The sequence below is a fragment of the Acipenser ruthenus genome, chromosome 15, assembly GCF_902713425.1.
Source record: "Acipenser ruthenus chromosome 15, fAciRut3.2 maternal haplotype, whole genome shotgun sequence".
NCBI lineage: Eukaryota > Metazoa > Chordata > Actinopteri > Acipenseriformes > Acipenseridae > Acipenser > Acipenser ruthenus.
The window spans coordinates 2,991,908-3,014,292 of record NC_081203.1 but is presented as its reverse complement, the minus strand read 5'-3'; the positions used below and the strand labels follow the sequence as shown (position 1 = coordinate 3,014,292).

The window sequence follows — 22,385 nt, the reverse complement described above, 5'->3', positions numbered from 1 at the left end:
ATTTCCACCTCTGTTAAAGGGAAATAAAGAGACACTCAAAAAGAGATTTCCACAGCAACCAGGCACCTACTTTCAAGTAATTACTGATATTGACAGTTTTTACTTGGGGTCGCTGGGCTGTCCGGTAGGGCGTGAAGGACTGAACCAGACAAAGGATTCGGTTTTACAAACCAACAGATATTCACAATACCCAGTGCATTACTGTCCTCAACTACTAAACCAAGCAAACTGGCATCCTTACAGTACATGCTGCTGCACTTACTCAACGAGGCTTCTATAAAATTACTGCAAAAGCAAGATTCATTCTAAATCTCAAATCTAACAGAATTTATTCTGCTTGCATGAGTTGTGCTAGCGTAGGAACAGTTTTGGTGCAGAAGCCGATTTCAATAAACTGAGTTCCAATTCTCATGCTGCAAAGTACCAAAAGGCACAGCACTAATAAAAGCAGCTAGAATTGTCTATAAATAGTCCAAAGCACACTTTTAGTGTCCCAGATATTGTGACCTATGAATACGCAATGTAAAAACTGAACAGCAGCAGTGAACTTTACAATAATAAAGAAAAAAGTTATTTCCAGTGCATAAATAAATCTAGTCCTCACAGCCTCTGTTCTGCACACAGCGTTGTGTTTTGCATTGCGTCTCTGTTGATGTAAAGACTTACTCGGATGATGTCGGATGAGAAGTGTCCCTCGGTAATCATCTGGTTCCCCGTCTCGTCCAGCTTGACGATGGCGCCTGCGTTGGCCTGGACTTCAGCCTCGAACGCCTGGTGCTTCTGCAGCTTCCCCTGGAAAACCCAACACACCACCCCATCAGAACTGCAGCAGCTTGCCCTGCATCTCACCACCTTCATTACACAACTGTAATGTAATGACAGAGGCCACCGATGCACAGTATACAGCAAAACAAAATGCCAGCCTGGAACAGATCTTAAATATCAAGTCAAGAAATTACAGTAATTAAACAGATTCTGGTACTCTCAATAACTCGCGCTAAAGAATGTCCTTACCAAGTTTCACCACAAAAAAAAGGAATGGACGCACTCTACCGCCACCCTCACCCCCCAGCATGTCCCTCCGCTGCTCACCTGCAGGTTGGTCGGGTCCTTGTAGTTCTCATCGGAGGCGATCTGCAGCTTCTCCTGGATCCATTTCTCCAGCTCGTCCGCGTCGCGCCTGAAGAACTGGAAGCGGTAGGAGTCCTCGAGCTTCTGCCTCCTCAGCCCGGAGAGTTCCTTGAAGCGCAGGTAGCGATCGAGCACCTGCTGCCTCCTCTCCTGGATATCATCCGCTGTCTCCAGCACCTTCACCCCGCTCGTATCCATTCTCTAGGGAAACACAGGGCAGCTACAGTCAAACAGCCCTCTTTGTTCACAGCGCAGCAGCACAAAAACAAACACTGCTGCCAACGCAGTTCCAATGCAGTCCTCTAGCCCTCTTAAAATAGGAAGCCAGGACTAAAGAACAGTAATTAAGTGCTGAAACAGTTCACTGGATTCACAGAGCAACGTGCGCCGTAAGATAAACGTGTAACATGATCCAAACGTTCCCTCTCCTCCACCCAGATTTCTTTCTTGCCCTGTTTAACCTTCACAGTTCTCTCTTAACTTCCCAATTTAGATACATCTCCAGCGTATTATCAACTCCTCCCCCCCACATTTTTCAGCCACCGATGTCAGATTAGAGACCCAGCTGTGAATGAAGTCACCATCCACTGCATTCCACAGTGTTTAAACAATAAGTCCAGCAAATGGAGTCCAGCAGCAGGCAGGCAGGCCAATCCAGCATGAGGAGAGGAGACACATGAGAATGGGGGTGGGGAGTTCCTATTTTATTTCTTTTTGTCTGCCAGGCAGGATGCAGCCCCCACCCTCATTTAAAGGCAATCAGAGGAAACTGTGAACCCCCCAAAAAAGAGCCAAAGCTCCTTTTACAGTTTATTCTAAGTTATTGTTTTTATTCAACTGAACAAGTATTTGATCTCCTTGACCCTTCCACGCACGGCACCCTCATAGGAGGACGGATACAAATAAAAATAAAATCTAGTCTTCCTTATATGGGGACATGTGGAAGACGCAAATGCATGATGACCTCGTACGAGAATGCCATATAAAAGCAATGGGGTGAAAAAAAAAAAAAAAAAGTCAATGAAAAATATATTTATTAGTGTTCAAAAACTAAAGATTAAAACTGCGAAAGCGAAAAAAAACAGAAGCTCCCCTCTTGAAACCGCTACAATCAGGTTGCAGAACCAGAAATGTCACGTCACTGAAAACGTTGACAGCCTGCAAACGCTCCTCCAATCACACCACCAGTAAAGGCACTTGGACAGGTGTGAACCCTGGGGGCAACGGCATGTTCTGACAATACCTGGATTCTAACAGTTAAAATATAACAAAACAAGGATCGCTGGGCTTAGCACGTCAACGGATTTCACCGACCTGGGATTGTGAACATTTCCAGGCTGCTGTAAATAAAGTCATGAAAGTAAGCTTGGCTCGAAGTATTTCTTTGGGGCAGCAACTGTAGAAGTTGTTGTTTCCATCACAACCACAAATGTAAAATGAAATCGTGTATTAATAAAATGTCACTTGCAAACTGAAAGATTCACAGTTCAAAAAGCCTTCAAGCTTCATATTCCCAGGATTTTCCTCCCCAAGACGACCATCATGTAAATATGCAATTTGCCTCAAGGACTTCTTCCCCACAAACAGCACACTGACATAAGCCAGCCAAGCAGACAGAAAACATCCCCTGTTCACACGGGTCCCCTGAATAGAGAGATCCTTTGTGCAATGGGTTTTGATAGCACAGTAACGTGCTGGCTTTTATCACGCTGTGGATCAGCTGACAGCAGCTGGTTTGTGTGTGGCCAAAAGCAGTAGGAACTAGCTCCGCTTTCACAGTGCTGCGCCACAACTACCAAGCCATCTAGAGCACGTACAAACTCAATAGCAGGGACGATCCCATTGCAACACGGGCTTGAGAACAGACCTGGGATCAATCACAACTGCACTGGTGCAAGTCGAAATTCACTGCACAATGGAACTGGACGCGTAGTTGAACCCTGGCACACCTGGGTAACTAATACCATAGAACTGATCCACTGCAGTTCAAACACGCATTTGTCATGCAATCATTATTCTTGTATTTTCAACCACTTTTGGTGACCCCCATTTCTTATATAGCATGTTTCTGTATTTGCACCTGTGATTATTACTGGGTTATTTAGAATAAACCTGTTAATGTGGATTTGCTTATTTTACATTTTAGTGCAATTGTAATGCATAATTATAACTAGCTGTAATTGAACAATATAGCAATTGTAACAGTGCTGCTGTAATTGTGATTATAAATGACCCCAGGTCTGCTTGAGAAGAGTCTTGGAGAAATCTAATGATGGATGTGAAATCAAATGAATATCTGGATGGAATCTAATTGGATAGTACAGTCACTATGCAGGCACCAAAAGTCTCCAGGCAGTGTATTCAGTAACACAATACTGAGCTATATTCAAAACAGCTTGACTGTACTCCTTGACGACACCCCACACACACACATCGATCCGGCCCGGATAAGTGCATTCGCACGCTGCCTGGGTTCCAGCACCTCCCCATTCTGTATGCACCTGACAGTACAGCTGACTCCGAGCGATCAGAGGTCACAGCACAGTGGAGCACAGCCACTCCCTCTGCAGCCTGGCTCTGCCTGATAAAGAGCAGCCAGCCAGCAGCTAGAAGCTTCCAGCCAGGCAGAGAACACAGGGAGGAGCTCAGCCTCCAACACACTCTCCACCAGTAAATCAATAAAACACTGGGGAGGCAGTGAGGGAGCCATCCAAAGTTATTAGTCATATGAACAATTTGTTTTCATAGTGATGGAATCAATTCAGGATATTAAGGGTTGAACAAAACAGTTAAAACACCTGCCATAACATTGTCAATAGGCGGTGTAGGGACACCATGGGCAGCAGCAAGACGTCTGGAAGGACATGCATACATCTTTCTGGAGGGATACGCGACTAATCCGATAACCGCGCCGTTTCCTTCAGGGAAGAAGTCGGGGTGAAAAGGCTGTTCTCCAGACAGACTCCCCCCTTCAAAGCCCTCAGAAATGCAGTCATGATAGCGACGTGCCTGCCAGTCAAGCACCTAACCATCCATAAACATCTTTAAACAGGGTGTTCAAACTGAACCCACTGCAACAGCTTAAACCAACAAGACTTTATTAACCCCCCCCCAGTCAAGAACGCAAGACATGTTTCAATAAGGAGCTGTTCTTCTGAAGCGCACCATACTGATTCAGCTGCACAGTACACATTCCACCAGCGGTATTTATAGACCCTCCACTTTGTAATGAAATCACTGCAGAGCAGTTATGCAATGCACAGGTGGAGCAATAAGGAAGAGAGATAGCGAGCATAGGCAAGAGCAACTTGGTGACCATTTCACATCTTGGATGTAGTTTAAATGGGTCTCTTACCACTGGAACTGGGTTCAAACTTGTGTAGAGCAATAACGTGTGTGTGTAATGGGTTACCAGGCTATTGCTGTTACACGGTTTAAAAAACAATTTATACCGTCCCATGGCGAATGGGATAGCCTAAACGAACTGATCGGACAGTTTCTGACCATTCCTTTTGTTCTTCCGTAGTTCAAGAACCAAAAACAAAAAATGAGTGAAAATATCGTTGAAGTAAAGTAGTCGTCTATCCTCTTGGATTGGAAACGTACAGACTTTTTTTTACCTTGAGAGCTGGTTTCAAACAGGGCTCCAATCACCGTGTGACGGCATCAGTGAACAGCCACATAATCCACCAAAACCACATCTGACCTAACAAAAGGTCAAATACTGTGCAAAAAGGACACAGCTAGAGAACGTGCCTGTGGCTGCGTCACCCTGCCCAGGTTTCTAAGAATGTGACACTCGCTTGCAACGCACAGCTGGCGTTTACTGTAGCATATTAAGGAAATGGGTGCGGTCTCGCTCCGAGTCAGTCCAAAGGGTGTGGCGGCTCAATACAGAGAGGATGCAAGTCTGAAGAGACAGGGTGCAGTCACTGCGACAGCAAGAATCTGAGCAACACTGTGCAGACCAGAACAAATGCATGGGCTTTCACTGCACGTCAGAGACCTTATGCACATCACTGCGACACGTGTCTTTAACAGAAGTCCAGATACAGAACCTAAAAACTTTTTTGTAGGGTTTACAAAACCACCGTTGGTAGCCGCAAACAAATACGAGGCTATTTTCTTGTGTGTTGGAGTCGTTCAGTGGTCACAGCTGCAGCCACAGATCACACAGGAACAGGGCTCGCTAACCCTAGCTCTGCGTGGCATGGTAAGGTTTTATCTCTAGGGGTCAGATTGTATTTGTAACTTCACTTTCAAGTCAGATTAGGGGTGTGCTGGTACTCGGAATTGCTTTTGAGTATTTATTTAAAAAAAAAATACTAAAAGCAGGTAGAAAATTAATCCATTCCTTAATGTGTTGATTTCCAAACAAAAAAAACACAAACAAAAAATACTGTCCTTCCCTCACCTTTACAACTGAGTACCAATCAATGGCAATTAACTTCCGCACTTTTAAAAGCCAATCGGAAGAGAATTTTCCTCTCATCCAGGGAGCTGATATTTTTGCTGCCGGACTGAAAATATCGTCAGTTTATGAGAGTAAGGAGTATCACAGCCCTAGTATAGATGAAGTTTTAGGACTTGCAAAGCTACCAGTAATAGTATCTGTACTGATGTTTCCATGAACTGTAGAGCAGTTTGGAAAGGAGTTTGAAGTCAGCCAAGTAAAGCCATAACACCCATGGTACAAGCCTGAAATGCTGAGGTACCTACAAGTACTGCAGTACCGATGTATTACAGTTAACACCAAAATTATATGAAGTTAGTTACCTGAATTTAGAGGCTGCAAATCAGAAGTTACTCAAGAAGAAAAGGCAGAATACCCACTGCAATCCCACATCCATTCAAACCCATGCACTAGCACACGGAGGGTATCATTTCAAATCAAAACCAAAATGTCAAATCTCACACAGATCAGACAGAGGCAGCGGGAGTACTGCACTTTGCAGGACTGCTATATGCATTTGGCGTGCGTGCAAAAATCACACAAGACCTATAGAGCAATCTGCAAGCTATTTAACAAAGAGCTTCATCGATATCAGACCTTCGACTATCTATGTGCAACTCAGGACAGTCAGGAAGAATAGAAAAACAAGAGAGATGTCAAGAGCTTCCTGCAACAAAGCTAGCCGCAGAGCCTCTGCAATGACAGCGCAGAATCACTCACAGCCAAGTCACACCCCCAGCCCATGCACTGTCAGGACTCTGCTCCGCCTGGGAAACACACACGGTGGGTGCTGGGGCCTTTTGGTACTAGAAACCAAAGTAAAGCGCTTCTTGTAATGTATATAACGTTCATAATGCACTCTATTTCAATTCAAACACACACACACGAATGATACCTTCAGGTTGGGTTTACGAAACATGGACTGCATGGTAGCAGGTGATGAAGCTGGCTATAGGGTACAACAATACTGTTAAAGGAAAAAAACAAACCATCAATAAAAATAAATAAACAGTTTAAAAACACAACATGATGTATAGGAAGCAATATTCAAAGCAGTTTCTCAAAAGAGATGCACAACATCGGAAAATAATGCACATACTCCACTGAAAATATCATCCATTTATAGCAAACGCATGAGCTGTCAGTTTTGTGTTGCTGTAGAGTTACACATCGTAGCATTCGGACTCCTGCGTTTACTTCACAAGCCACTTCTTATGCATTCTGGGCATGTACAGTAGGAGTAAAATCCAAACTGTAAATCACCCTATAGAACACATTCAGTGCATGACAAACACTACATGCATGTGCACTTTAAGGATGTGTGCCTGTGTGTATGGAGGACTGGGGCAATTAATACCAAAGCTTAACACAGGCCAAAGTGCTGGGAAAAAAACAGTTCAACACAAAGACGATTCCAGTAAAACTTAATCTCACAAGAGAACACGCATACAATGCAGATTTGAGACCCCATGCACACAGAACAGAGACCTCATCCTTACAAGCCAGCTGGACGGGGTTAACGGAGGCAGCAGGTTTCAGCAGTCCAGTCCTGCCCAGCTCTCACGGACAGAGGAAGAGAGGGAGAGATGCAGTTTCCACATGCCAGAGTCCAGAGTTAAACAGCACGCGATTGGAATATAAATGGTTTTCCCAGCCACTTCCAGCACTGTTAACTAGCAATGGTTAACTAGCAGACCTCCAACTGTGCCAAAAAATGTCACGGCCCACAGCTGCCTTGTTTTTTTTTTTATATAAAGTTGCTGTGCTTTAACCCATGAAGGTGAAATCATATCAGCACCCCCCCTCCAGGAATAAGAAGTGTAGGTAAAGGACTGGGGGGGTGGGGAAGGAGGGGGGGGGGCGCCTGCTCAGCCCAATATTGTGATTTGACCCCAGCAGAGTCCTAGAGAGAGCCTCACAAAGCAAGGAGCAGGGGAATAAAGCAAACATAGAGATATGATTACACCGGAAAACATGCTCGTTATAACTCATCTCTGCAAAATAAAACGCTAATTTAAATAATAATAATAATAATAATAATCAGGCTCGTCATCAGACGGCACTGAAGTACCAGATCCGTGAGGAATTGACTTTGTGACTCGGTGAGGCGTTGCATACATTCCAGATCAGAGGAGTGTGGTCCGGAGAGGCTCGCCTTGATGCGCACACCAATCTCGATACAGACAGACCCAGCTGTGGGCTCCCATCAAGGGCCCCTACCATGCCGTGGGTTGGGGAGGGTGCGGCCTTACATATCCCAGTAATTTATACGGCAACACAGACCTATTTTAAAAATGCGCGACAGATTTTAGATGTAGTTTATTTTATACGTGAAGTCCATGAACTTAAAGCAGAGGGCTTATTCAACTGGTTGATGTTCTAGTGTTACTTGGAGAGACTGCTGCTGCACTCTGTATACGCAGACATTATTCCCATCAGTCCCGCAACGCTAAACCGTGACTGTGGCGTGTGAGTGGACGTGAGCTTTGCCAGCTTCTCAGTTAAACAAGTCACAGTGACAGTTTGGCACAGAAGGCAGCCATTTGCAGTGGTTGCTCTACTACATGTTTATAACGGCGCGCCTTGAGCAAGGTTCGCCGGTCACAATGTATTCGCTCAGGTCAGACGTCGGGCTAGTGCATTTTTTCAATGGGCGGTGTAAGTAAGTCTTCATCGACATTTTATAGCATCATTCTCACAGTAACTCGATATCCCTAAGCCGTATCCATGAATTTGATGAAATTCCAGTAGGCTGGGCGGGTCCTGTTTGCTCTAGAAAAAATAAATACAACATGTCTGCCGTGCGCCCGAGCTAGCCTCCGTTTCCAATTCCAGCTGGAAAATTCAGCAGCATTCACAACAAGCTTTCAATTTTCAACCGGAAAACAAAACCTTAGTCTTTACTCTTAGGAACCGAAGATTATTTTTTTTGTTTTGCAATATATTAATTTAGCTACAGCATTATCAATTTCAATAGAGGAATGCACACTAGCTTCCAAAGGAAAAAAAAAAAAAAGTAGCTCGTAATTTTGCTCACAAAATCAGGTGAATTCATCGAACGAACAACCAAACCAAATACCGTGATATACTACATACACAAACATACATGTTGGTTTTATTTTGAATTCCATGTACATATTTTAACGTGATGATTATGTACTTATAACATTATAAACATGATCGGTAAAGCTGCTAAAAAAAAATACATAAAAAAATAGGCGAGGAAGGGTGTGTCGCTGCAACACGAAAATCAGTAAAGACGAAAAAACAAAGATATTCTGTTTTCACTTAGCAACATAAGCTAAATATTACATTTAATTTTCTAAAAAGCGGCACCCAGGACCAAGTCTGTGACATCTGCTGGTTTGTTTAATGTATAAACAAACCAGTCTACAACAACCCAAAAATAAAGCTCCAAATACGCGGCTTGATCTGCCAAAACACACACAGACATTTGTTGTTCTTACCTGCCGTTTAAAGTCTGCGATCTGTAATATTTAAGGAATGTACGCAAAGCTTCAGCTCGCTTTCGCGCTGCCTCTCACTCTCGTGAATGAGTCGCTTCAACCGTCGAACCAGAATTAATACTCTGCTCGAGCCGGTGACATCATACACCGCAGCAACCACCCGAACGTGAGCCGAGGGTTGACGGAAAGAGCCGTGCAAGGGGGGTGGGGAGGACAGACGTTTGTCCACGAATGCGCATGCGCACTCTTACTGTTCCAGGCCCTTCTGAACCTAAACACAGTATAATTATGCTTAGACACCTGCTTTTATGATTCTTATTTTATATGTTCTAGTAATTAGTACATTACCAGTCACCCACAACTATAAAAACTACCAAATCATAGAGTAGGTAATAATAAAAAAAAAAACAAAAAAACATAAACCCTTATTTCACGAACATTTCCACTGAAATGACATTAGAGTTTTTCTACATAATTAGTCAATTAAACAGCTCTTTTGTTGTTTAATCCTCACTGCTGGCTCAAGAATTCAGTGAAGCCCACGGAGTATTAGCTCTTCATATTCCTGAGTTTTTACAGTTCTCAAATGATATAAGATTATACACACACACACACACACACAAACAGGCAATGCTTTCATTAACAAGAAACAAACACATGCTTCTACAGATACACTGCTCGGGTTTTATTTACACCATTTGCATACACCAGCTTTTACAATAACATATGCGTTTATATCGGACACATTTCATATTTCACATTAATAACCACCTTATTAAAATACGTACATTATTAACGTTTTTTTTGTTTGTTTGTTTTCCACACACAAGCCCGTTCGTAGAGCAAGTGAATTACATTCATGCAAAAATCAATCACTCGGTCAGGTAATACTGTTTCTGTGGAGTACAGTACCACGTCCCTGAATGAATCAGGGGTCACGTCTGTACATAACGGCAGTACAGGACGGTTTCAAACACTCTCACATACTGCTGACGGCTGGTTTCACAAACCCAGATCATAGACTACCTTACCTAAATTAACACTAGGTAGTCCAGGATTAGCGTGAATCAGCGTCTGTGAAACCAGCCAGACAGTTATGTGTCATTCCTGATTTAAAACAGAGATGGTGCCCCCTCCTAACCCTCCCCCGTCGTCTAGACTCTCTAGAGCCGCGGTTCTCAAACTGTGGTCCGGGGAACCTTGGGGGGTAAAAGAGGAGGTCCCAGACACTTCTATTATGTAAAACAGCAGTTATATATATCTGATGTAGATGAGGCATGCTCCCCGGATTCTTTGTATAATTTCTGCACGGATCACGTCGCCTCCTGCATTCCTGCAGCACTGCGGATCTCCTTGCTCTTTTTTTTTTTTTAATATTCCAGCCAGCACACCCATTTGACAACGCACTGCAATTTGCTGACTCAGGTGTTGCTACAGAGCTGTTAAATGTGCCAGCACTAAGAGCCTGGAATGGCAGCGCCGGGCTGAGCTGAATTGGCTGCCCCTTCATGAATTCAGTGCAGAGTCTCAGTTCACTGATCTGTTTCAGAGGGCGGGTTTAACCCTTAGATCCCAGAGCGTTGTTCCTGAACAACCACGATTCAGCGAATCAAAAGGGTGAAAGGGGAGAGGTGGTCAAGTCCAAGAGAAAACCACCATGCCCCTAATTCACATTCAAATAATAATCTATATACACACACACACCTTAACAGGTACACCTTATACAGTTAAATAAAATAAGAGGACTGAAGTTTAAAAAAAAAACTCAAAAAAATAAAACGATATTGCAGAGTACGGCCATTCCGTTGTGTTTCTACAGTTCTGAAACTTAAAATATCAAAACATCAAAATCATCTTAAAATAGGCAATTTTTTAACCAATGAGAGAGGACATATGCATTAAACTTCCTCTTAGGTACTTAAACCCAGAAATAAAATCGCAAACATTTATAATAGAGCGCCATTTCACAAAATGCAAAAGATTTAAAAAAAAAATGTAAGACAGGGCTACACAGAAAAGTAGCTTTTACATTTTTAGATACTTCCCTGTAACTACAGGTATGTTCAAGTTTTGCTTCTAAATCCACTGAGCATAGCAGACTATAACCACTGGCACAACCACGTTTATAATACCATATTAAAAAGAGATTCAAATAACACATGCAATGCAAGATTCACCCAAGACTCCCAGTCGGGGAAGCAGAGAGCTCCACTTGCTGTTACTGGACATGCCCCTGTGTCTGAGGAAAGCCGCTGGCAGTGTGCTCCTCATTCACTACAGTGATGAGCCACACCTGCTCCAGGGGTGTGGGTAAAAACCATTAAACCTGGAACGAGTTTGAAACATCGCAATTACCTTAACTAAGGTATTCTTCTTGTTTAGAAACATTGTGTCTCGTTTTCTGTTTCATTTTTCAATAGCACCCATAGGGTCTCCATAGAGCTCTCAAACATGGCTTAGTTCTAAGTACAGCTGGTACACCAGAGTGTAACCAATAACCTGTCCCCCCTGGAACACTGCCCCCACTGTTCTATATTAGCGTTTCTTGCACCAAGGGCAGGTTTATGATTACACACTGTAGTGCACCAGCTTTGCTCCGAGAGAAGACATGTTTGAGAGCTCCATGGAGCATGGGTTTAACATTTTTAATAAAATCACCAGGATGTGAGGTGTGAGACAGAACATGCTATACAAAACCTAAAAAGAAGAATATATTTGTTAAGAGAGCTGTGATATTTCTTTGTTAAAAAACAAAAAAAAGGAGTTGTTCTTTAACAGAATATGCTGCTTCTAGGGAAGCCCCTGCAATGCGATCATTAAAACACGATCACAGCTTTGGGCAAACGTGACATCGTGAAGAAAAAAGAAACATGTTTATCCAGTGACGGAAATAAGACTCCCATTGCATAGCAGTGTGATCCATTCCTGGTTTTCCTATGAGTTTAATCAGACACACCTGAGCTTGTTACCTATACACTGTGGCTAATCAAGCTCGCTGTAAAACTTGGAAATGGGCGAAACTGCTATGTAATGGGAGTCTTATCTCCATCCCTACAAAATGATCAAGTTACTGGTTTGCATGTGTAATCGGAATCTCTGTTTTAAAGAACAGGCTCTACAGATGCACACAGATCACAAGCAGTGTTGCACGGCTATGAGATCATGCTTCGGCTTGGCGCCCTGTTCCGAGCTGTAAGTCTAAGGTATAAAGTACAAAGAATAACAAAAGACAATTACTTCTACATCATGATTTCGCAATGGGACGATTTCATACTAGATTTGCCCAGTGCTGCTGCATTGAGATCACCTAGTTGCTATTTTTCTTTCTTTTCTAGATCCCAAAAGCGGTTTCAGATTCGGTAACGTCAGCACCACAGCTGCAGATCCCAGATGTTTCCAGTCAAGAGCTTCCTGCCCAAACGCCCTCACAGCACCCCGCTCAGGACCTCCAGAACGATGAACTCAGATGGCCCTTCGGTACAGGAATTTCACGACGTTTGAGGCAGTCCTGAGATACAAAACGAAGCAACAAGAAATTCAGAGATGAGGACTATTGGAATTAAAGAACGTCCCCCTTTTTTTACTCTGATCACGTTTGAAATGTTATTTACGTAAATAAAATAACACTCAGAAACATACAAAAAAAGAACAACATATAACAGTTTAAACAATAATAAAAACCGGGCTTTCTATATTGCTTGCCAAGGCGCTTCACATTGGGTCTGCAGCACAAATACATCACGAGGTGCAATTTAGTCAATTAAATTGGCTTTGAATGAAAGCAGCTGAACAATCACACCAATTATTCTGTCTCTAAAATATCAATTAATTTGAAAGAACTGGAATTGATTTTAAAAAGGAATTGGGATCGAAACCAGGAATTGATCCCAACCCGTCAGCAACAGCAGCAGTAACCTCCTCTACGTGTTTTCTAGGGATCAATTAATATCCTGCACAAACGGGATCGTTTTTACTGTTGCAAACGTGATGAATCGGCCCGTGCTTACTGTACCTCAAGAAACTGCTTCAGTCGCATCACTGATCCCATCTGTCCGGTGGTGGTGACCGCTTCGATCCTACAGACCAGGAAAACAAGTCAACGTCAGCTCATCCCAAATACAATTACCCTGCAGAGATGCAGGGGCCGAACCTGGTGGGATATAATGCATTCCAAAGAGAGAATCAGAGAACCTACTAATATCTCTGTGTGTACTGATCAGATCAGGAAGGGTCAACAGTAAAGAGCACAGCCAGGTAAAGCCTCCATCCATAGGGAGCACCTGATTGAGATTATCACAGATGAAAGCTGCAGTAATGGTTTGCAGCTACAGTTTGAGAAGCTGAACACAGGGAAGTTGGATAACCTTTGCTTTGTGGATGGGGCAAAGCTAGACTACAGTCTGTGCAAGAAAATAAGGAAATACACTACAGGGATGGAAACAAGACTCCTATTGCAGAGCAGTTTCACCCATTCCAGGTTTTACTATAAGCCTGATCAGCGACAGTGTACAGGTAACAAGCTCAGGTGTGTGTTATCAAACTCATAGTAAAACCAGGGATGGATCAAACGGCTCTGCAATGGGAGTCTAATCTCCATCCCTACACCGAGTGACGATCCCCGCTTTGAAGAGAGAGATCGTTCAGTTTATTATTCAGTACCTGGGGAAGTACTCTTCCTTAATCATCAGAATCAGCTTCCAAAACTGTCCCTGATACTGTTTCATCAGAGCGTTCCCGCAAACCTGGCGGAGCAGAAACACAAGCAATCTGTCAGAATCATAAGAGAGAGAGAGAGAGAGAGAGTCTAATACACAGCTCCCTCCCCCCTCCTCCTCCTCGCTCTCTTTACCTCCAAGAAATCGAAGAGCAGAGTCGCTGTGATGTCAGCCAGGGGCTCCATGTTCAGCATCTGTGCCAGCCAGCGCCAGCCGTGGTTCAGCCCGTGGGGGTCTGCCTGTAAGGGGCAGGAGGGATTGGAGAAGTCACAATGTTAATGCATTCAAGCACACCCATTCTGTTATTCTCAATGTGATGAAGAACGTTGCTACCAGCTACTGGATAAGCTGGCTAATAAGACTAATACGACTAATAATAATAATAATAATAATAATAATAATAATAATAATAATAATTACATTATTATTATTAGTCAGTCATTTAGGAGATGTGACTTACAGGGACCCCGGGGGTGAACTATGCATCAACAGCTGCTGCTGCAGAGTCACTTACAGTAGGACTTCGGTTTTATTCGGTCTCGTCCGAATTAGATATATAGTTTCTATCACCCGATTCACTTTGCAGGTGGCCAGTGGAATTTCACATTCCCCTCCCAGACCCTGGTCCCTACCGCTTGTTTGTTGCTGTAGGGCCACCGTAGCTGTATGATGGCGGCGTAGAGGCGGATCATCCCGGACATCCTCTTCAGGAAGCTGTCCTGAGCTTCCACCCCGATGTCATCCACGCGATATCCCAGAATCCTGTGGGGCAGCAGGTTACACACACAACAGCGGTCTCCCAGCCTACACAAGCTTTTTTCATCCGACTGCGAGAACAGCGTTCCTCAGAGATCTCAAAGCTACTTTTTTTTCCTTTCTAAAACTTTAAACATGCATGCAATCTTATAACACAAACATATTCTCAAATATATAACGTTAACATTCATCCATGTAAACCCACAAGCCATACCCATACCTTGTAATTACCCAAGCTAGTTTTTAGTGGCTCAAAACCACACTGTCCACACATCCAGTACACTAGTGCAGAGGGCAGCAGAAACAGCAGATGAGCTGCAAAACAAGGCTAGGTGTGGCAGCCCAACGTTCAAAAGCAGGCACTGACAGGTATTTTATTGCCCTTTATAAATATCAGATATTTATGTATTGGTTTGTTTTGTAATAAAGCTGGCAAGAGGTGTTTTTTAAACCCTTGGTAAGCACTGCGTTAAAATATCACTCCCAGTGTTCTCTCCCCAGCCCTGCCCGCTGTTTGGTGCTGGCCTTACCTTTGGTAGTCCTCGATGGAGGTGCCCTCCTTCATCGGGGGGTAGCAGGGCACGGAGTAGGGGCACTTCTTGTGCAGGTGAGCCAGAATGAGGTCCCCCACCTTGGGATGGCGCTCCCAGATTCCAGAGGCAACAACTGCAATGGGGAAGGCCGCCTCGTGGTGGGAAGCAACCTCCTCCTCTCCTTGTTTCTGGGGAGGACGGGGACGAACGACACAAAAGACGGACGGACAGTGAGGTCACTTCCTGGTTGTAGGCAACCAGCCATGATGTTAAAGGCCAGGCAGAGAAAGTAGGAAGTATAAATGGGGTTTTAATTATCCTGCTTCGAATTTTAACACGGGGGATGTTCATTTTATTATGAATTTTCTTAACAAAAGAAATGTTCTATGGGCAGCTTTTAGCATTAACTTACACCTCCTTTTACACATGTCAAAATAAACCTGGCGTAACTGCAGATCCTTTCAGTTGGGTAATAATACATCTAAACACACAGTACACCACACAGCAACCAAAACCTCAGAACCTCTGAGAAACACACGGCCCCACTCTAAGATCCTAGACCCGTGTGTCTCTGTATCACTCATCAGTGCTGTCCCGGCCTCGGACACTCACCACAAACTTCTCTGCCAGTTTGTAGCTGACGAAGTCCAGCCCCTGGGGGTGTTGACTGGCGGAGACGGGACGCCCTGCCGACTGGACGCTCTTACAGGACAGCAGGACGTCAATCTTGTCAAAGATCTCCCTCAGCTTCGAGCCTGCAAGGCGAACATCACCGAGAGAGGAATGCTTAATGACGGGAAGCAGCGCTCGATGGGGGAGGGGGGGGGGGGGGGGGGGGGGTGTCCCGTTTAAGCAAACGCTCGATAAAGTCAGGGATGCAAATAAGACTCCCGCTGCATGCTTTTTTTTTTGGATAGAAGGCTGTCAATGGCAAAGGATGACTCCCAGACTTGTGCAAACAGCTTGACAAGCCTCTAAGAAGCGGTGCTAAAAATCCAGAGGCAAAATTAAATATTAATAAAGATACACACTCAACGGATGTCAGTACTTAGAGTGAGTAGCAGGGTTCTGAAAAACATAGCGTTACACGTCCCCACGTGTTGCTACAACTGTTTAAATAACTTACCTGGCATTGTTCTTTTAAATGTTAACATCCTGACCGCTTTTAACATTTATAACTTTACTGTTTCACAGCTCTTTTGAAAACACGCGTGTGACATTGAAAGCTGAAGAAGGGTGTAAATGCCTTACAGACAGATAGAGAAGTCTCTAAGCACGCTGACCTGAGATGCTGGAGATCTGGCTGACTGGAATCGAGGCAGCCTTCTGCAGCTCCATGCGGAGCTTCTTGGTCTGCAGAGAATCGGGAAATCAGAACGCGTTCGTTAACAGGAGCAGAAAGAACGAAAGGCTCTGAAATCAACTCGCTGCTCTCCCCATCACTGTGCAGCTTTCATCTCTACAGAGCAGCCCATCTTCTCATGCAAATTACTTATTATTTAGCAGGAGGCTTTTATCCAAAGCAACTTACAGGGACTCAGGGGTGAACTATGCATCACAGCTGCTGCTGCAGAGTCACTTGCAATAGGACCTCGTTTGTTTTACGTCTCATCCGAAGGATGGAGCACAAGGAGGTTCAGTGACTCGCTCAGGGTCACACGCGGTGAGTCAGTGGCTGAGCCGGGATTGAACCTGGAGCCTCTTAGTAACAAGCCCCTTTCTTTAATCACCGGATCACCAAGCCTCCGAAAAGGAATTTGTTTTTTTTTTTAACTCTGTCATTCGCCGGTCTATCAATTTCAGTAAAAGCATTGTTCAGTGCTCTATTCCAAGAGTCAGCAAAAAAATCAACGAGTAAGACTGCCAAAGAGAGGAAAGGAATCAATAGGTGCAAACCATAACAGAGATGCGCTGTAAAGTGTATCAATCAACAATGTTACACACAAGGACAAGAGCGGCAGAGAAATGGGAACAGAACACGGACATTCGATGGTGCAATGAAAGTAACACAGTAGCAGGGATGTTTCAAAGGCAGATTTCTACTGCATCCCCACACGTCACGCGTTATTCCTCTCTCTCTCACACACACACACACACACGTGCACCTGCATGTCCTTGCTGCTGTTGAGCTCCTCGAAGGATGCGGCACACTGCCTGGATATTTCCTGCAGCTCCTTGTACCACTTCAGAGTGCTCTCCTCAGCCGAGGTCTGCAGCCCTGGACAAAGAAACTTTGTATTCAACTTCGATTCCCAGCATAAAAGGTGGATACGCTTCAACAAATGGATTTTACCTATAGGATCATTTACTGCAGATGAAAATAAATCAATTTTGAAAAAAAAATAAAAAATCATTGTAAAAAAGAATTTAGCTGGTTTATTTTAACAATTTTAACCCATTCCAGGTTTTACCATGAGCTTGATTAGCCGCAGTGTATAGGTAACTCATAGTAAAAACAGGAACGGATCAAACTGCTATGCAAAACGGGAGTCTTATCTCTCTACCAGTCACCTGCTTTCCTCTGCTTCCCTTTCTGCTCAGCAGAGGGCGCTGCGGTCCGAGGCTTCACCTCCTGCTGCCTCTGAAGCTCTAGCTGCTTCCTCTTCTCCTCCTCCTCCGCTAGGTCCCTCCTCTTCTTCTCCAGGGCCGCCTCGATGTCCTGCCGCATGATGCCGATCATCGTGCGCATTTCCTGCAGTGCCCCTTCTGCCCTCGCCATGTCCTCCGCGCTCGGGAACTCTCCCTGAGAGTAGAGAGAGAGGGAGGGACGAAATCGAAGGGAGTTTACTGGAGGAGCAATCAGCGATCAATTTCCTAAATCGAATACCATCTTTCATAAAGACTTAGAAACAAGTGCTGGGGAATGTTCTAAACCACCCTTTCAGTAACCCCCCCAGAGCCTGTGGTCAGCTCTGACCTCTGCAGTGGTGCGGATGATCTCGGAGACGTGGCCGCAGAGCTGGTTCCCGCGCACGCTGTACTCCGTCAGGTCGAGGGAGGCCTGGACAGAGTTGGGGTCGATCAGCGTGTTGAGCTGCAGCACCTCCTCCTGGACAGAATTGAGCCTGCGCAGCCTGTCCCGCCCTTCCACCTGCCGCTGGCGTTCTAACTCCGCCTCCCGCAGGCGCTGGAGCTCCGCCTCTCTCAGCTTCAGGTTCTGGATCTAGGAGAGAGGGACAGACTTATGGAGTGGCACATCTCTCTCTCTCACACTCACAGGCACACACACAATGCATACTTAGCGTTATGAAGTCTTTGTCTCGACTCTCAAGTTAAGATCGCTCTACCTATGAGACACTAGAAATGGACAACTTCACTGACCTCATGGTCACTGATCACCAATCTTGAAGGTTGTGGCGCTGCTAAAGAAAATGCTTCCGTATCAAACACTCTACACCAAACCTGTGCCCTGCATAGATCTGTATTCATTTTTAATGACGAGAGATTTCTTCCATGCCACGCTAGTTTTAGTGTGTTCATTACAGTGACGGATAGAGGGGGAGGGGAGTTCTGATACCTTCATTCTGTGGCGATGCTCCTCCTTCAGCTTTTCCTGACGCCCCAGAGCCTCCTGGGAACTGTAGTCAACAAAACAAAAAACTATTGTAAAAGGTGCAATGGTCACTGCAGACACAGTTTTTTTTTTTTTTTTTAAATTGCAATAAAATCACCATTTGATTCCAGTTAGAGAAGGCAGTTCTTGTACAGTGCACACACACTCAGGTGTGTCTGTGCTGTGATGAATGGAGGATTAGCGGCTGAGCTATCCTGTGGTTTCTACCCCTCCTGGGCTGGTTTTACCTGCGCTCCAGCATGTCTCGCACGCTCTGGTACTCCTGCCTTCGTTTCAGCTCCATGAGCTCCTCGAATCTCTTGAGCTGCTCCGACTCCCGGCTGGCCATCGCCCCCACCATCTCCTCCTGCAGCTCCAGCCTCTGCCTCAGCAGCTCCTGCGCACAGACAGGCAGACAGAGACTCGCTCACTAAGCATACAGGCACACCACACAGTCAGGCCTCTACGAGGTGCATTTAGATACTGTAGGGATGGTGGAAAGATATGAATAGTCCACCTCGCAAATCATAAATTAATTGATCGACTGCAGTTGTAATTATACCGTGCAACTGATCGATTACAAGAACAATGATTGCATGACAAATAAATCACTAACTGGACCGTATTTACAACCACTGCGGGCGACCCCATTTGTTCGATAAAACCGTTCTATAGCATGTGTCTGTATTTGTAGCTGCGAGGGCTGCCGCGGTTCTTTAGAATAAACAGAGTGATCATGATACTGTGTGGAGCCGTTGACGTTGCTTCGTTTGTGTCATTAGAATTGTAATTACTGCAGCATATTTGTAACTACGATTCTGCTGTAATTGTAACAGGGATTGAACCCTGGTCTGCTGCCTGCCTTGATCCTCAGAGTGCTTCCTCCCTACCTGTGCCTTGTCCCGGTGGTTCTTCTCACAGACCCGGATGCAGCCCTCCACCTGCGTGGCCCGTGCAGACAGCAGGGAGATGGAGGGGTCGGGGTCCTTCTGAGTGTTCTCCACAGCATCGCCCTGCAAAGCACAGAGTCAGAGCCAGAGATGACAGAGTCAGAGCCAGAGCCAGAGCCAGGGAAGAGAGAGTCAGAGCCAGAGAAGACAGAGTCAGAGCCAGAGCCAGAGCCAGGGAACAGAGAGAGTCAGAGCCAGAGAAGAGAGAGTCAGAGCTAGAGCCAGAGCCAGAGCCAGGGAAGAGAGAGTCAGAGCCAGAGAAAAGTAAAACTCAGTGCAGTAACTCGTTATTTTTTAAGAATTCTCTGTCTCTCTGTTTATGTATTTATTTTATACACAGGGCGATTAGAAAGTCAGTTCACCACATCAATGGTACGGTGCGTTGATGTGGTAAACTCACCTTCTAATCACCCTGTATATACAAACACCAAAACACAAAAACTAAACAGCAGGGTTCCTCAGCCTTGCTGAACTGAAGTGAGTTAAGACAGGCTGCTGCTGGATTGCTGTGGGCAAGGTCGTGCGAGAACAGGAGTGAGAGACGGGACCCTCGCTCACCTGCACCTCCTCCCACTCTACCGCGCCTCGGGGCTCTGCTGGAGGGGAGGGGTCCCGGGCCGGTGCGGAGGGCTCTGCGGAGAGCCCGGTCACAGAGACGGGGCTGGAGGGGGCTGCTTTCTGGGGCGATCGAGAACTCAGCTGCCGGAGGACCCATGCAGAGAGGCTGGGGGTCGTGTTCACACTCTCCAATACACCCTGCAAAGACAAAGGATCAAACACTGTCATCAGGGCTAAACCGAGGACGTGGTAAAACCTGGACTACCCTGTCATCTCTCTCATCAGAGCCTGGTCACCCGGTCATCGCTCTCATCAGAGCCTGGTCACCCTGTCATCTCTCTCATCAGAGCCTGGTCACCCTGTCATCTCTCTCATCAGAGCCTGGTCACCCTGTCATCGCTCTCATCAGAGCCTGGTCACCCTGTCACCTCTCTCATCAGAGCCTGGTCACCCGGTCATCTCTCTCATCAGAGCCCGGTCACCCTGTCATCTCTCTCATCAGAGCCTGGTCACCCGGTCATCTCTCTCATCAGAGCCCGGTCACCCTGTCATCTCTCTCATCAGAGCCTGGTCACCCTGTCATCTCTCTCATCAGAGCCTGGTCACCCGGTCATCTCTCTCATCAGAGCCTGGTCACCCTGTCACCTCTCTCATCAGAGCCTGGTCACCCTGTCATCGCTCTCATCAGAGCCTGGTCACCCTGTCACCTCTCTCATCATAGCCTGGTCACCGTCATCGCTCTCATCAGAGCCTGGTCACCCTGTCACCTCTCTCATCAGAGCCTGGTCACCCGGTCATCTCTCTCATCAGAGCCTGGTCACCCGGTCATCTCTCTCATCAGAGCCTGGTCACCCTGTCACCTCTCTCATCATAGCCTGGTCACCGTCATCGCTCTCATCAGAGCCTGGTCACCCGGTCACCTCTCTCATCAGAGACTGGTCACCCGGTCATCTCTCTCATCAGAGCCTGGTCACCCGGTCATCTCTCTCATCAGAGCCTGGTCACCCGGTCATCTCTCTCATCAGAGCCTGGTCACCCTGTCTGGCTGCCTGCATGGCTTATTGGTTGGGAAAGTCACTTAAAAAAAATATGACAGAATGCATGTCGTTTGGGTTGGGTTTATGTTTTATTTTAGTTTGGAACTTGGGACCAGAAAGTGGATAATTGAATGATGAGAAACATAAAGAGGAGGAACACAAGTCAAATCAATGAAAATAACCCTGAACTATCCTGTATTGAACACTGTTTACCGTCACGTCAACTTCACTGTCTGAATGAATGAATGACACACACACACACACACACACACACACACACACACACACACACACACACACACACACACACACAGTCTAGACTAAACTGAAACTTAAGAACAACGCGTTATAAAAGTGATGACCACAAAATACAGCCGCTCTAAAGATCTGTAATCTGCATACAGACAGTTCAACGTGCATGTTACACTGAGTTTTCACTCTACCTCGCCCTTTTCCAGCCAGTCTGTGTTGTATTTCAGTTTCCCTTTGCTGGAGTTCTTCAGGGCTTCGAGTGTATCCCAACGCAAACTCTCGGCAGGCATCGTTTAAATTCGTGAACACTAAGCAGGAAACTCTAAAGATACGGTGCAGAAGTCACTCCACACACCGCAGACTATCCAATATCAGTCTCCAGCATTGACACTGTACCAACGAATGAAACTCCACTTCCCTTTCCGGGTTATTGTTACTCAGTGTTTTTAAATAAAGATCTGGCGCCCCCTTGTGGAAAAACAGTATAGCGCTTGCATTCTGGTTGCAGGATCCCTGCTGTATGATGGAATCGTTTTTGGAATACACTTCTGATTATTTGCATGCTTCCTTATTCTAAATAGAACACATGATTCTGCAAAAATTCAAATTCTGCCGGCCCTGCCTGCATAGCATATACCCAAGCGAGCTTCCAAAACTTCCCCAGCCAGGCGTGTTTGAACAAGGGGTGTATGTAGTTTGGATTCTAAGAGCAGAGCCAGTAACAGACTTCCAGAGCTCAAACTGGGAAGGTTTTAGTGGTCTCTATAGAAACACCTGGTACGCATGTCATTTAGGTTTTCCGTCTAGATTTAAATGCATAACACTTCATATTGTGATTATTTATTTGAATTTAACTAAGAATTTTCCTGATTCATACACTTTTAAAAAACTACCTAAAAAACTGAATTCTTAAAATGCAGGCATTTTCTTAAATGACGTCTGTCTTTTGTTTAGAGAAAAGTAAATCACAGGGGTTGCAA

The 22,385-nt window shown here is 45.3% G+C and overlaps 2 protein-coding genes across 10 annotated transcripts in view; both read right to left on the bottom strand.

The window, feature by feature from the left end:
• Positions 1-9,206, bottom strand: part of LOC131696782 (spectrin alpha chain, non-erythrocytic 1-like) — a 36,634-nt gene extending 27,428 nt beyond the window's left edge. For 8 of the 9 annotated variants that reach the window (XM_058986836.1, XM_058986842.1, XM_058986837.1 and 5 more), the window contains exons 1-3: positions 6,480-6,527; positions 1,093-1,332; positions 667-792 (exon numbers count right to left, since the gene is read on the bottom strand). In XM_058986836.1, the coding sequence (XP_058842819.1) occupies positions 667-792; positions 1,093-1,332; positions 6,480-6,512 (399 nt within the window). In that variant the 5' untranslated portion in view covers positions 6,513-6,527. Of the gene's footprint in view, positions 1-666; positions 793-1,092; positions 1,333-6,479; positions 6,528-9,051 lie in introns of those variants that run through there. The other variant, XM_058986838.1, reaches the window with a different exon arrangement.
• A 515-nt stretch (positions 9,207-9,721) lies between these two features.
• On the bottom strand, positions 9,722-21,813 carry LOC117396910 (mRNA export factor GLE1-like). The gene is made up of 16 exons (XM_058986846.1): positions 21,597-21,813; positions 20,117-20,314; positions 19,499-19,621; positions 18,857-19,005; positions 18,573-18,633; positions 17,973-18,218; positions 17,567-17,798; positions 17,161-17,273; positions 16,339-16,408; positions 15,668-15,810; positions 15,053-15,243; positions 14,399-14,528; positions 13,901-14,005; positions 13,711-13,793; positions 13,064-13,127; positions 9,722-12,559 (listed from the first exon to the last, which is right to left on the bottom strand). Exons 1-16 carry the CDS (start codon positions 21,693-21,695, stop codon positions 12,491-12,493), a joined length of 2,076 nt encoding a protein of 691 aa, XP_058842829.1. The 5' UTR covers positions 21,696-21,813; the 3' UTR covers positions 9,722-12,490.
• Between the last annotated feature and the right edge of the window lie 572 nt (positions 21,814-22,385).